This window comes from Ahaetulla prasina, chromosome 2 (genome assembly GCF_028640845.1).
Source record: "Ahaetulla prasina isolate Xishuangbanna chromosome 2, ASM2864084v1, whole genome shotgun sequence".
Lineage (NCBI taxonomy): Eukaryota > Metazoa > Chordata > Lepidosauria > Squamata > Colubridae > Ahaetulla > Ahaetulla prasina.
The window spans coordinates 121,538,780-121,551,817 of record NC_080540.1 but is presented as its reverse complement, the minus strand read 5'-3'; the positions used below and the strand labels follow the sequence as shown (position 1 = coordinate 121,551,817).

At 41.4% G+C, this 13,038-nt stretch overlaps 1 protein-coding gene across 1 annotated transcript in view; it reads left to right on the top strand.

Annotated features, from left to right (window-relative positions):
• The window catches only part of STX8 (syntaxin 8), a 108,242-nt gene that overhangs the window by 4,594 nt on the left and 90,610 nt on the right, over positions 1-13,038 (top strand). Inside the window, exons 3-4 of the mRNA XM_058166886.1 lie at positions 3,034-3,128; positions 3,979-4,089. Of these exons, the coding sequence (XP_058022869.1) occupies positions 3,034-3,128; positions 3,979-4,089 (206 nt within the window). The remainder of the gene's footprint in view (positions 1-3,033; positions 3,129-3,978; positions 4,090-13,038) is intronic.

The window sequence follows — 13,038 nt, the reverse complement described above, 5'->3', positions numbered from 1 at the left end:
CGTAAGGATACAAGCAGCAAGTTACAGTCTTACAGTCATAAGTAGAAGGAGATGGGTGATGGGAACGATGAGAACATTAATAGTAGTGCAGATTTAGTAAATAGTTTGACAGTGTTGAGGGAATTATTTGTTTAGCAGAGTGATGGCATTTGGGGAAAAACTGTTCTTGTGTCTAGTTATTCTGGTGTGAAGTGCTCTATAGCATCGTTTTGAGGGTAGGAGTTGAAACAGTTTATGTCCAGGATGTGAGGGGTCTGTAAATATTTTCACAGCCCTCTTTTTGACTCATGCAGTATTCAGGTCCTCAATGGAAGGCAGGTTGGTAGCAATGTTTTTTTCTGCAGTTCTAATTATCCTCTGAAGTCTGTGTTTGTCTTGTTGGGTTGCAGAACCAAACCAGACAGTTATAGAGGTGCAGATGACAGACTCAATAATTCCTCTGTAGAACTGGATCAACAACTCCTTGGGCAGTTTCTGAGTTGGCACAGAAAGAATATTCTTTGTTGTGCTTTTTTGATGACATTTTTGATGTTAGCTGTCCATTTTAGCTCTTGCGATATGGTAGAACCTAGAAATTTGAAGGTTGAAGGTTTCTACTGTTGATACTATGTTGTCTAGTATTGTGAAAGGTGGAAGTATGGGAGGGTTTCTCCTAAAGTCTACCACCATTTTTACGGTTTTGAGTGTGTTCTGTTCCAGATTGTTCTGGTCGTACCACGAGGTTAATTGTTCAACCTCCTGTCTGTATGCAGATTCATCATTGTCTTGAATGAGACCGATCACTGTTGTATCATCTACAAACTTCAGTAGTTTAACAGATGGATCATTAGAGATGCAGTCACTGGTATAAAAAGAGAAGAAAAGTGGGGAGAGCACACAGCCTTGGGGGTGGGGGCTGTGCTAATTGTACAGGTATCTGATGTGATTCTGCTTAGCTTCACCTGATGCTTCCTGTTTGTTAGGAAACTTATGATCCACTTACAAGTCTGTTCAGGTACCTGTAGCTGGTTTAGCTTAGTTAGAAGAGTGTCTGCAATGATGGTATTGAATGCTGAACTAAAGTCTACAAAGAGGACCCTTACGTAGGTCTTTGGAATTCAAGATGTTTTAAGATGTAGTGCAGAGCCATATTAACAGTATCATCTGTTGATGTATTTGCTCGGTATGCAAATTGCAAGGGGTCTAACAGCGGATCCGTGATGGTTTTCAAGTGGGACAGCACTAGCCTTTCAAAGATTTTCATGACTATAGATGTTAGAGCAACTGGTCTGTAGTCATTCAGTTCCTTGATGGTAGGCTTCTTCGACACTGGGATGATAGTAGAGCATTTGAAGCAAGAAGGAACATAGCACATCTCTAATGATTTATTGAAGATATGGGTGAAGATGGGGGCCAATTGGTCAGCACAAACTTTTAAGCAAGGAGTTTATCTATATTTACTTTTATAATGGGCAATTAGAGCAAGTACTAGTGTGATTGCATATATCTACAGTCAGGATCAACAAATGCTCCTCATGTAGCTTTCTCTTCTATAAGAATGTTGGCTTAGCTTGCAAATGTTTTGCACAGCTGACAAATAAGTTTGTCAAGAAAGCTTTGTATATTCATAGACTTGGAGGTACTGCCTAAATATGATTAGAGAGCCAGAAATTGAATCCAGTATAAACAGACCTGAAACCATGACTATATATTGCCATAACAGTTGATGTTATGAGTTGATGTTGAGAAACGCTCAGATCAGTCATGCTTTCCGTGGCTAGAGGTTTTAATAAAAATGCCCTTCCGCTCTGTTAGCCAAGCAGAGTAAATGTCAATAATATCTTGTTTTTCCTGAGATTTTGCCACTTCTGGTTTTAAAAAAATAATTCGAAAAAATGGAATTGAAATTAAAATACAAAGAGAAGAATGGAGATGGCAAAATACATATGCCTTTCTCCCAATCTTTCCCTCTTTTGGTTGACTGATGACTTACCTTTCTATGGAAATGTAAAAAAATAACCCCTCGCAACTGAACACATTGTAATAAAAACATTAAAAGAAGAACCGGGTTTGTACAGGATATCAGGCTAAATATGGTTGGCTAGTTTGTATTGTATGAAGCCAACAGTCCTGCAGTTGAAATTGCTCTTGTATTGAGTGATTTCCGCTTTTTAGTAGAATGTGGGTTCTGTTTCCCTTTTAACTTCCAGCTGCTCTGTCATAATATACAAATCTGCTTTCATAAGCAAACTTATTTGGACATAAATCCAAGTAAGTGTGTTTAGTGTAGATTGATAATGAGTCTGCCATAGCCCCTTTTAGATAAATGTGTCCAAAACAGGACTCTTGTTTTATGTTTCAAGAGACTGGAGGGCCATGGGAGTGCTGATTCACAATGAGTTATAGCCTGGGAAAGGTCTTGCGAGTGGATGGCATTGCTTCATTATCTTAGATTATAGTGACATGAGATTCTAGTAATTCCTGGACATTGACTGTGTTAACTGTCAGTTTTTACCACCTTTGTGCAATTTGCTGCCCTTTGACTCTCAGTGGATCTCAGCAAGGAAGCTGCTCTGCTACATTCAGAACCCTGACCTAGAATGAAGCTACTGAAGGATGATTTAGAAGCAGTTTCTCCCTCAGTGCACAAGGCATTGTAGGTGAGGACCAGCCCCCATCCAATCATGCTGTATTCCTGAGAAGATTGGTTCCCCTCATCAATTTCTGTAGTTTTCTCTGAAGAAAACTTTAGAGACTTTTTTTTTTTTAACTCTCTGAGAATTTTCGGCTTCTTGTTAGTCCTTAAAATAGTATTTTGGACTTTTCCAAATCCACAGAGCAGAGCTGTCATTTTCATGTGGATATTTTACACACAATCATTATAACAGAAAAGGAAAAGCTGTACTGAAGTTAAAAATCGGGAACAGTTCAGGAACATGAGATACAGTAGTAAAGAATTTGATTTGTATTCATTATTCCTTCCTTTGGATGTTATTCTGTCTTCGGGAAACAGATAAGCTGCACTGTGTTTTGTCTTTCTTTCTCCCTCTCCAGGCCACTGTTGGAGTCAGGTCTTTATTGCAAAATCTTGAAGAAAAAACCAATCGTCTGAAAGACCTGTTGCTTCACTCTGTATCAACACGTCAGATGTATCCATGTAAACAGTTGTAACTGGGAGGTCAATATGACAATTATGGTTCATTTTACTTTGGAAAACACCTAGCTGATTTACACATGTGCTTTTAAAAATCCCTCAATTTGGGGAAAACCCAAATGCAGAAAGTATTTTATCTTTATTCGATTTACTTTTCATTTCCTGTTCAGAGCTTCTCTTGAAAGTACCTGCAGAGTTGCACTCCAAAGTATATCCATTTTTATGAACAGCTAACATTTTAATAGTGTGAAATGGATATCCTAAGCTTTTGCAAAACTTAAGGTGCTAGTTTTGCCTCTTAAAATCTTTCCCAAATCTTTCTAAATTCAAAAATGGTTCTGCCCAATTTGAATAGATTCTGAGGGCTGCAAGAACAATGATGGGGCTTCTACAATCCTGCAATTCTTCCTGATATACATGGAGTGTAACTGCATGATAAATTGACATCCTCTTTGGTAATAGTGTGTGTGAATCAGGCTTCTACAAAGACATTCATGGCATCTGTTATCATGGTTTATTTTTTAAATACATGTGTTCATTCTATAATCTGTCTTAAGTATTGGATTGAAGATGGACTTCTTTCACCTTTACAGCCCTTTTCCGCATGCAAATTATTTTATAGTTCTTATTTTATAAGTGTCATAAAAGTATCACACTTTATAAAAACAGAATTATTGTGAAAGAGATGTCTTGTGACATTTTTCAGAAGCTTAGATTTTACTTGAATAAAATCTTAGTCGGGATATAATATTCTGTTCTGTTAATAGATGAGTACATGTGTGCCATTCTTTAGCTATTTTATTCATTTTTTTATCCAACAATGATCCTTAATCCAGTTCTTGCAGAACTCAGATAGAAGGTGAAAGACGGCAAATTTTAGTAGATGAACTTTTCACAGTACACAGAAAACTCCAAGCATCTTTTCAAAATGAAAATGCAGAACCTGATATAATAAGGTATAGTATTGCAGATGAGCAGTGAATTCAGTGGCATAGTATTGAAAACATCTCTGAAGAGCCTGTGTTCCTCTGCCCAATTTAGAGGAATTTTTAGTGCATTCAGATGATATCACAGACTGATTTGATGTTTGTCTGATTAAAGCAGGTAGCTGCTTCCTTCTGTACAAACCCTCTTCAGTGTTGACCACTAACATGGTGATGGCACTAACTCTATTTTTAACAGTAGTTAGGAAGTCAAAGACTAGAACATGTGTCGGCAACCCGTGGCTCTGGAGCCGCATGTGGCTCTTTGGACCCTCTGCTGTGGCTCCCTATCCCATCACTGATTGGCCCCGCCCCTCACCCCTTTTATATTTTTGGATATTTTTGGAAATCCAGCTGACTGATGAATGATTGCCAGCCGCAGCAGAGGCTTGCCTTCAGGTGACCCTCCTCCCCCCTCCTCTTATGACCCCCTGGCAGGCTGTGGCTGAGCCAGGACCATGCCCATGCATGGAGAGACACTCCTCAAGCAAGTGGCAAAATGCAGAAAAGATGCATGTAGGGTGGCCAACCGTTAGAAGGGTCTCCCCATGCATGCGCACACTCCTTGCTCAGCCACAGCCGGCCAGGGGATCACAAGAGGGGGAGGAGGGTCGCTGGACAGTGCAGGAATGAAGTGTACCTGCCTTCATGCCACATTTGCATGTAAGGCAGCCTTCACTTCCTGCCATTTTGGGCTGGAGTTCATGCCCTCCGTGCTTGGCTGAAGAACTGCTAGGGTGGAGGACAACACGGCAAGGTAATGGCCGGAGTCTCAGTGCAGGAGAGAAGCTGCATCCTGTTTCGTCCTGTTAAGACCCTCCTTAAGCGTGCGTGCCTTTGCTGTGCTTTTGCGCTCGGTTGCGGAGGGTCTCCCCACATGTGTGCACGCTCCTGGCTCAGCCACAGCCGGTCAGGGGGTTGCGAGAGGAGAAGGAGGGGGGAAGGAGGAAGACGGTCACCCAAAGGGAAGCCTCCACCACTGCTGGCAATCGTTCCTCAGCCAGCCTGGATTTCCAAAAAGAAGAAATAAAAGGAGTAGCAAAGCGCCTCAGGAAGAACTTGCTGGCTTTCCCCAGCCATGGCTTTCAGAGAGAGAGAGAGAAAGAGAGTGACAGATAGACACACAACACACATCCAACACATATACAGAGGGGTGGGGGACAGAGACATTGAGACACACAGAGTGATACACAGAGGGTGTGAGAGAGACACGCACACACAGTAATACACAGAGAGAGGGGGAGAAAGAGGGGAAGATAGGGAGAGAGAAATACAGAGGGGGAGAGAGGAGGGGGGAGAGATGGGAAGAGAGGGAGAGGGACAGAGATACAGAGAGATACAGAAGGGGGAGGGGGAGAGAGAGAAGAAGATAGGGAGAGGGGAAGTTTGAGACATAGAGAATGGTTTTGTTCGCTGGATAGGTGTGGCTACGGGGTCATGTGACTGGGTGGGAGTGAGTGACATTAAGTTGGCCATGCCTACCCAGGTTTTGTGGCTCCCAGTGTGTTTTTTTTTTCCTGTGGAAAATGGGTCCAAATGATTTTTTGAGTGTTTAAGGTTGCAGACCCTGAACTAGAATGATCTGTGCAGGAAACTAGGTCTACAAGTAGTCCACACTTAACATTTGGGGCTGGAATCTCATTGAGGAAAGCGGTCATTAAGCAAGATATCACATGGCTGTTTTGCTCAACAACTGTAATCAGGGCAGTTTCCCTTGCAGTCATTAAGCTAGCTCACCAGTTATGGAGTGGAGGGGGCCCCAATTAAGAAGCATGGGAGTGCCTTAGGGAAGTGGGGGAAGACCTGGGTGGTTCAGTGTAGGCCATGCATGAAGTAGCCGCACATCTCCACGAAGGGCTGAATACTCACGAAGTTTCCACAGTGGAGCACAAAGAAGCTGCCTGGCGGGAAGTTCCAAATGCCCATGAGTCTCTAATGTCACTGCATGATGCACCCTCCCCCCACCAAAACCAAGCTCCATCCCAGCCACCTGTGCTCCCCTGCACTTGGCCACTCCAGCTGATCTTCAGTGTTCTCTTCACGGCTAATGAGGTGCACCCAGCCTGACCCTTTATAAAAAAAGAAGAAACAAAATTCTAAAGGCAGCTGCTCAGCTTCGGTCTTGTAAAATGCCTTTTTTTGCTGGGCGTTTAAGGGCAGAGATGGAGGAGAGTTGCAGCTCCCCTGCAGTTGGTTGTAAGTGAAGGCAGGCTACCAAGCACCCGAATTTTGATCATGTGACTATGAAGGGCATTGCAACAGTGTAGTCACAACAAATTTCAGAAGGAGACCTCACTGCTACACATTTGATCAGGAAAATCAGTGCAAGAATTGAGTTATATACTGATAATATAGTATTGCAGTACTTGATCACTATATTTTTACTCTTCAGATTATTGTTACTAGCCACAATTGCATTCCTGGTACAGAGTGCTAAATTGCAAAAAAGACAGTATTGGGATTTTGATCAGCTATCCTGTTTTCTAAAAGCTTAAAGTTGTTCACAGATATATAGTAAATACTACCTGCTAAAATTAAGCCATTTTAGGTAGAGAACCTGTATCCTGATTTGTCTTTGTTGCTGAGAGAAGTACTGTATGGGATTATGTCATTAATTGTTCTATGGCCTTGGTAACTAGTACAGCATCTTGTCAACTCTTCTGACTTTCACTCTGATTGTTTCCTTATTGTTGCTCGTTTGTTGCCCACTCCAATAATATCAGGTGTGGAATCTATGTATATGAAACACTTGCTTGAGCCCCTTTGTGCATTATTAAACATCAGCCCTGATGAACTGCCAGTAGAGGGAGCATACCACTGTTGAGCAAATCAGTCTACACCATAAACGATCCATCTTTAGGAATATTTATTCTTTCCAGAAGTAATCTATGTATCTTGTGTTTTTTCTTTTGAGTAAGCAGTGTTATGCAGAAAAAAAGTAAGCAATAGAAAGTCAGACAAATTGAAAATATAAGGGAGAAAGAGGTTGTAGAAAAAATGCTTTTAAAAAGTTCTGACGATCCCAGCTGAGCTGTGCGATCATCAGAGCCTTTTTTTTTTACTTTTAAAAGCATTTTTTCGGCCGAAGAAAAAATACTTTTAAAAGTAAAATAAAAAACACCTGTGATGATCGCGCAGCTCAGTTGGGCATTGGGGGGGGGGCAGGGAAGCAGTTCCCCCCTGCAGCCTATCCTTGAAAACTATCTTGTTCCATAGCATTCTGCTATCACTTCTGACATTCCCTTTTATTCTTTAAACTTGTCACTGCTTTTTAAAGAGTAAATTACATCCAGCCACAACTCTCTTCTCCATCATCTCGATCAGTTACTCTTTCTTCATATATTTGTTTTACAATTCGAACTTTCCTCAGTCTTTATATATGATCAAATCCTTTCAGATTATTTTTTGCAATAAGAGCCATTCATTTATATGAATATGGACTAAATATCACTGTATTTATTCCATATTCATATAGCACTCACACATCAAATCATATCTTTCTATTTTACACATAAGAGTCCAAAAATTGCCTCTAGACAAATGCAGGCACATACATCAAATAAATTAAATAAATAACTAAATAAATGAGCAAGCAAACATTTTTAATATCCTGTTGCCACTATTTCCCCCAGGTTCCATGTTCTGACATACCCAACTCCCACTTGTATAACAAATGAGCAAAAGGTATACTTTTATACACAAGTTTTGCTTCTTTCAACAAGTATTCCTTCCTTGAAACAGGCCACATATTGCCAAATGTGTTTTTATCAGTATTTGTATATTTTTAAATTTCTCCACCCATTTCCCCATTTAGGACCCATTGTAACAAAGTAAACAAATTAATACACTTAGTTTAGTTTTTGCCATTTATTTGTAACATAAGTTCCCTTCCCCACCAAACACAACTGCCTTGCTCTTTTCTACATTGATTTTAAAATTGGTGTTGTTCATTGCATCATACAGACAATTTAATATTTGCTACAAATAATTTCAGTTCACAGTTAGCAATATTGCATCATTTGCACTCAAAAGTATATATATACACAGCCACTATACCTGTTATAAATATATACAATAAGTATTCCTAACGTAAGTATTCATAACATATTTATTCATATATGCATTAAAGAATGAAGGGGACATCACATATTCTTATCTTACTCTCTACTCACTGCTGAATAATCTGTTAAACTTTCCACTTATTGTTCGTCGTGCTCTATTTCCATCATATTTATCTCTTACAACATTCAGCAACAAATCTTCAACTCCTTATTTCTACAAAACATTTTATAATGGAAATGTTTTTTCTACCTCAGCAAGCACCATGCAAGAAACTTTTACATTCATATATTTTTTGTTATGAACATCGGCTGCCTCATATGAAGCTGAATAAATTTGCAAGATTTTGCTTGTTGTCACATTTCTTACTGTTTCAGAGTTCTACCAAACAACTTTCCAGGTCCAGTTAAGACTAATTGGCATGTAACTCTTTTTACGTTTCCTATCAGCAGTGATCCATTGGGCACCAATGCACACAAGCATTAAACAAGTTTAACAGCTTATTTCATACTTCAATATTTTTGCAGTTTTGCTACTTTTATTACATTAGTTAAAATTAAGGTTTTTTTCTGACTCGGTTTCAGAGAAAAGTGAGGTTAGAAGAGATCACTTTGCTTGTTTTTGTTTTGTTTTCATTGTTAGTGTTTTGTAACTGCTTCTCTTAAATTGGCAGAAATGAAGGAGTGCCACAATGCTATTCCCTAACCTGCTGTAGTTCTATTTGTAACAAAAATTTAAAGATGTAAAATCTGTATCTGAATGTATTTGCTGAACTCCACCCTCGTTAGGGCTTTAGAATGATTTTCTTTTAAAGTGGCGTGCTTCAGTGTCACTTCTGTTGTTTAACACTTTGGGGTCATTAGTATGGTGATGTACCCCAGCTGTATCTCAGCCCTGGACTGCACAGGTAAAGCTGCCAATGTACTAACCCTGTGTCTGGAAGCTGTTTTGGTCTGGATGGGGAGGAACAGATTTCATCTCAGTCCTGACAAGACTGGCTATCACTGTTTGGGTCCCTCAGGTTGCAAATGTTTGCACTTTCCCACTGGAGACTGTTGGTGCACAACTTGCAGATCCTCCTGGACTTGTAGCTACTGCTTGAAGAGGAGATGGCAGCTTTGGCCAGGAAGGGATTTGTACAAGTTTATCTTGTGTGCCATTCCTTGATCAGGAAGACCCTTCAGCTAGTCACTTAACACTCTAGTCAGCTCACAATTGGAGCATTGCTGTTCATGACCATCTGGAAGCTATAGCTGGTTCAAAGTGCCATGACAGTAACAGGTACTTTTTATTAAGCCCAAGGGTCATCCTTGCTAAGTGAGCTGCATTGGTTGCCAATCAAGCAACCAGGTGCACTTCAAGGTGCTGGTTATCACCATAAAGCCTTCATAAGGCTTAGTTATCTGAAGAACTGCTTGTTTCTAGTTGCTTCTGCCCACCTGCTATATTTAGGCTAAGGGTGTGCTCAAAGTGTCATTTTATGGAAATGAGGAAGCATGCCTTCTCATTGCAACCACTATCTGGAACAGCAGCCTCCGAGGTTAGTATGTCCCCCCCGACTTGTAAGTGTTCCGGAAATCACTTAAGACCTTGCTGTGCACTCAAACCTGAGATTAGATTGCTTATGAAGCCTCTTTCTTGTTTTTTGAATATTAGTATGGTTCTGTTGTCAAGACTATTTTGTGTTATACTATGCTAGTTACGTATTTGATATTTTGTAAGCTGCCCAGAGTCTTAACAAATCTAACCTCAAACAAGACTAATTTTGAGAATGCTTTCCTAATTCCATATTATTAATATTTATTAATATCAAATTATGAAAGTATTCTCAAAATTAATCTTGCTTGTGGGTTAGTAAATAATCAGTGCATTTACCTGTATGTCCTTCAAAATCTACTTTAATGAAACTTCTCTTGTTGTGCTACAGTCATTTTAGTTCTCTTCTTATTTAATTGATAACTTGGGCCACATTGCAGATCAATGCATTATTTTATGTGGTAGCAAAGGAGTTTACCTTCCAGTACTTTTAGCTTTAATTAGGCAATAATCCTCAATATCCAAAAAGGGGATGTTATTTGCATAACTGTGGCATAGAGTTAGCTTATCTCAAACTTTCTTTCATTTGCTTTTCAATGAACCATCTCATTTCTAGGTGCCCTGTCCTTTACTTCTCTGAAAGGAAAATACATTCATAACAATTGTCCCTATTTCCAATATGTTACTACTGTAATCTGCTTTTTAAACTTATGATGCTTGTTTCTTGTCCAAATAGAACATCAATAATAGCAGCACAAGTATTCATTAGAACCATATTCCTGGAAACCACCGTTATTTATAGAGCCCCAATAGAGTTTATTTATTTATTTATTTATTAATCGAACTTATATACCGCACCATCTCCCGTAGGACTCAGGGCGGTTCACAGGCATATTAAAACAGTACAATAAATAAACATTAAAACCCAATTAAAACTAGATAATATCATGGCCTGATCACTAAAAAATAAAAAACCTATAAAAACCCCATTAAGATATGCTAAAACCTTTTATCTTAGGCTAGTCCTGCACGCTGAAACAATAATAGTCTTCAGTTCCCGTCTGAAGGTCCGGAGGTCGGGTAGTTGTCGTAATCCTGGAGGAGCTCGTTCCACAGGGCTGGTGCCGCCACAGAGAAGGCTCCCCTGGGGCCGCCAACCCACATTGTTTGGTCGACGGCACCCTGAGGAGGCCCACTCTGTGGGAGCGCACAGGTCGCTGGGAGGCAATCGGCAGAAGGCGGTCTCAAGGTATCCCGGTCCTAAGCCATGGAGCGCTTTAAAGGTGGTCACCAAAACCTTGAATTGCACCCGAAGACTACGGTAGCCAGTGCAGGCCGCGCAGGATAGGTGTTATATGGGAGCAACGCGGTGCTCCCTCTATCACCGCGGCCGCATTCTGACTAACTGAGCCTCCGGTGCTCTTCAAGGAGCCCCATGTAGAGAGCATTGCAATAGTCCAGGCGGGAAGTGGCGGGCGTGAGTGACTGTGCGCAAGGCGTCACGGTCAAGGAAGGGCGCAACTGGCGAATCAGATGGACCTGATAGAATGCTCTGGCGACGGCTGTCAAATGGTTCTCTAAGGACAGCCGATCGTCCAGGAGGACGCCTGTTGCGCACTCCTCCTGGGGTCAGTACTTCCTCCCCACAGTCAGCGATGGTGTAAGCTGACTGTACCGGGACGCCGTACCCACAGCCACTCTGTCTTGGAAGGGTTGAGTTGGAGCCTGTTCCTCCCCATCCAGACCCCACGGCCTCAAGGCACCGCCCATCACCTCGACAGCTGTTGGGGTGGTTCGGGTGGAAATGTACAGCCGCGTATCATCAGCGTACAGATGATAATCCACCCCGAAACCACGGATAACCTCACCCAGCGGCTTCATGTAGATGTTGAACAGGAGAGGCGAGAGAACAGACCCCTGAGGCACCCCACAAGTGAGGCGCCTCGGGGCCGATCTCTGCCCCCCTGCCAACACCGTCTGCGAACGGTCAGAGAGATAGGAGGAGAACCACCGATAAACGGTGCCTCCCACCCCCAATCCCTCCAACCGTCGCAGCAGGATACCATGGTCGATGGTATCAAAAGCCGCTGAGAGATCTAAAAGGACCAGGACAGAGGAACAACCCCTGTCCCGGGCTCTCCAGAGGTCATCCACCAACGCGACCAAAGCCGTCTCGGTGCTGTAACCAGGCCTGAAACCGGACTGGAACGGGTCCAGATAGACAGATTCCTCCAGGTGCTGAGGAAGCTGATATGCCACCACACTCTCAACAACCTTCGCTAAAAAGCGAAGGTTGGAGACTGGACGATAGTTCGCTAAAATAGCCGGGTCCAGGGAGGGCTTCTTAAGGAGGGGCCTCACCACCGCCTCTTTCAAAGCGGCAGGGAAAGCACCCTCCAACAAAGAAGCGTTGGTAACTTCCTGGAGCCAGCCTCGTGTAACCTCCCAGGTGGCCAGCACCATCCAGGAGGGACACAGGTCCAATAAACATGTGGTGGAGTTCAGCCTACCCAACAACCTGTCCATGTCCTCAGGAGTCACAGGGTCGAACTCATCCCAGATAAAGTTGTAGTCCAGAACGAATCTGAGTCCCTAAAGCATTACTGAAAATCTTTTGGTGAAAATAATTCAACCAGCTACAGGTGGTTAATACAATATAATTTACATCTATCATATTTTAATAGTAATTGGATGTGGGCAGAAGTAGATTCACATAGTATGTTCGAAAACCTTGCTCCAAGCATTTGAAAAACTATGATCTGTTGAAAAAAAGTAATCAGACTATATTCTGATAAACCACCTCAGGAAATATTAAAATAGCATCTTGGAATGAGACATTGGAACTTTCCAACTTTTGTTATTCATAGTCGGGGGTTTTCAAAATGCATACATCACATTTCATAACAATTGGTGAACTCAAGTTGAAACACTTAGAAAGCTTCAAAGACTACGTCTGAATTTTACTATCCATAGAGGAAAGTATGATTATGTAGACGACTATTTTTAAAATCCTTGCTAAATGAAAGCATTGTGTGGCCATAGTCAAGGAAAAATTCTGAAAGACTAATCTGTTAAAGACTAAAGTTTATAAGCATGAACCAATGAAACAATATACTTGAGAAGATAAGCTGCCATTTGTTAAAGCGAGGCACAATTCTCAATTATAACCCTCAACATCTTTTATATTTGGGCAATTGCTAAGCCTTTTAATTAGTTAAATCTGCTCCTGTAATCAAAAGATAGCTGCACACTCCACTCTGCTGTGAAGATTTCAGAGATTTAAGCGATTAACTTGGCAAAAGCCATGGGTGGCTAATTGGATAAGCT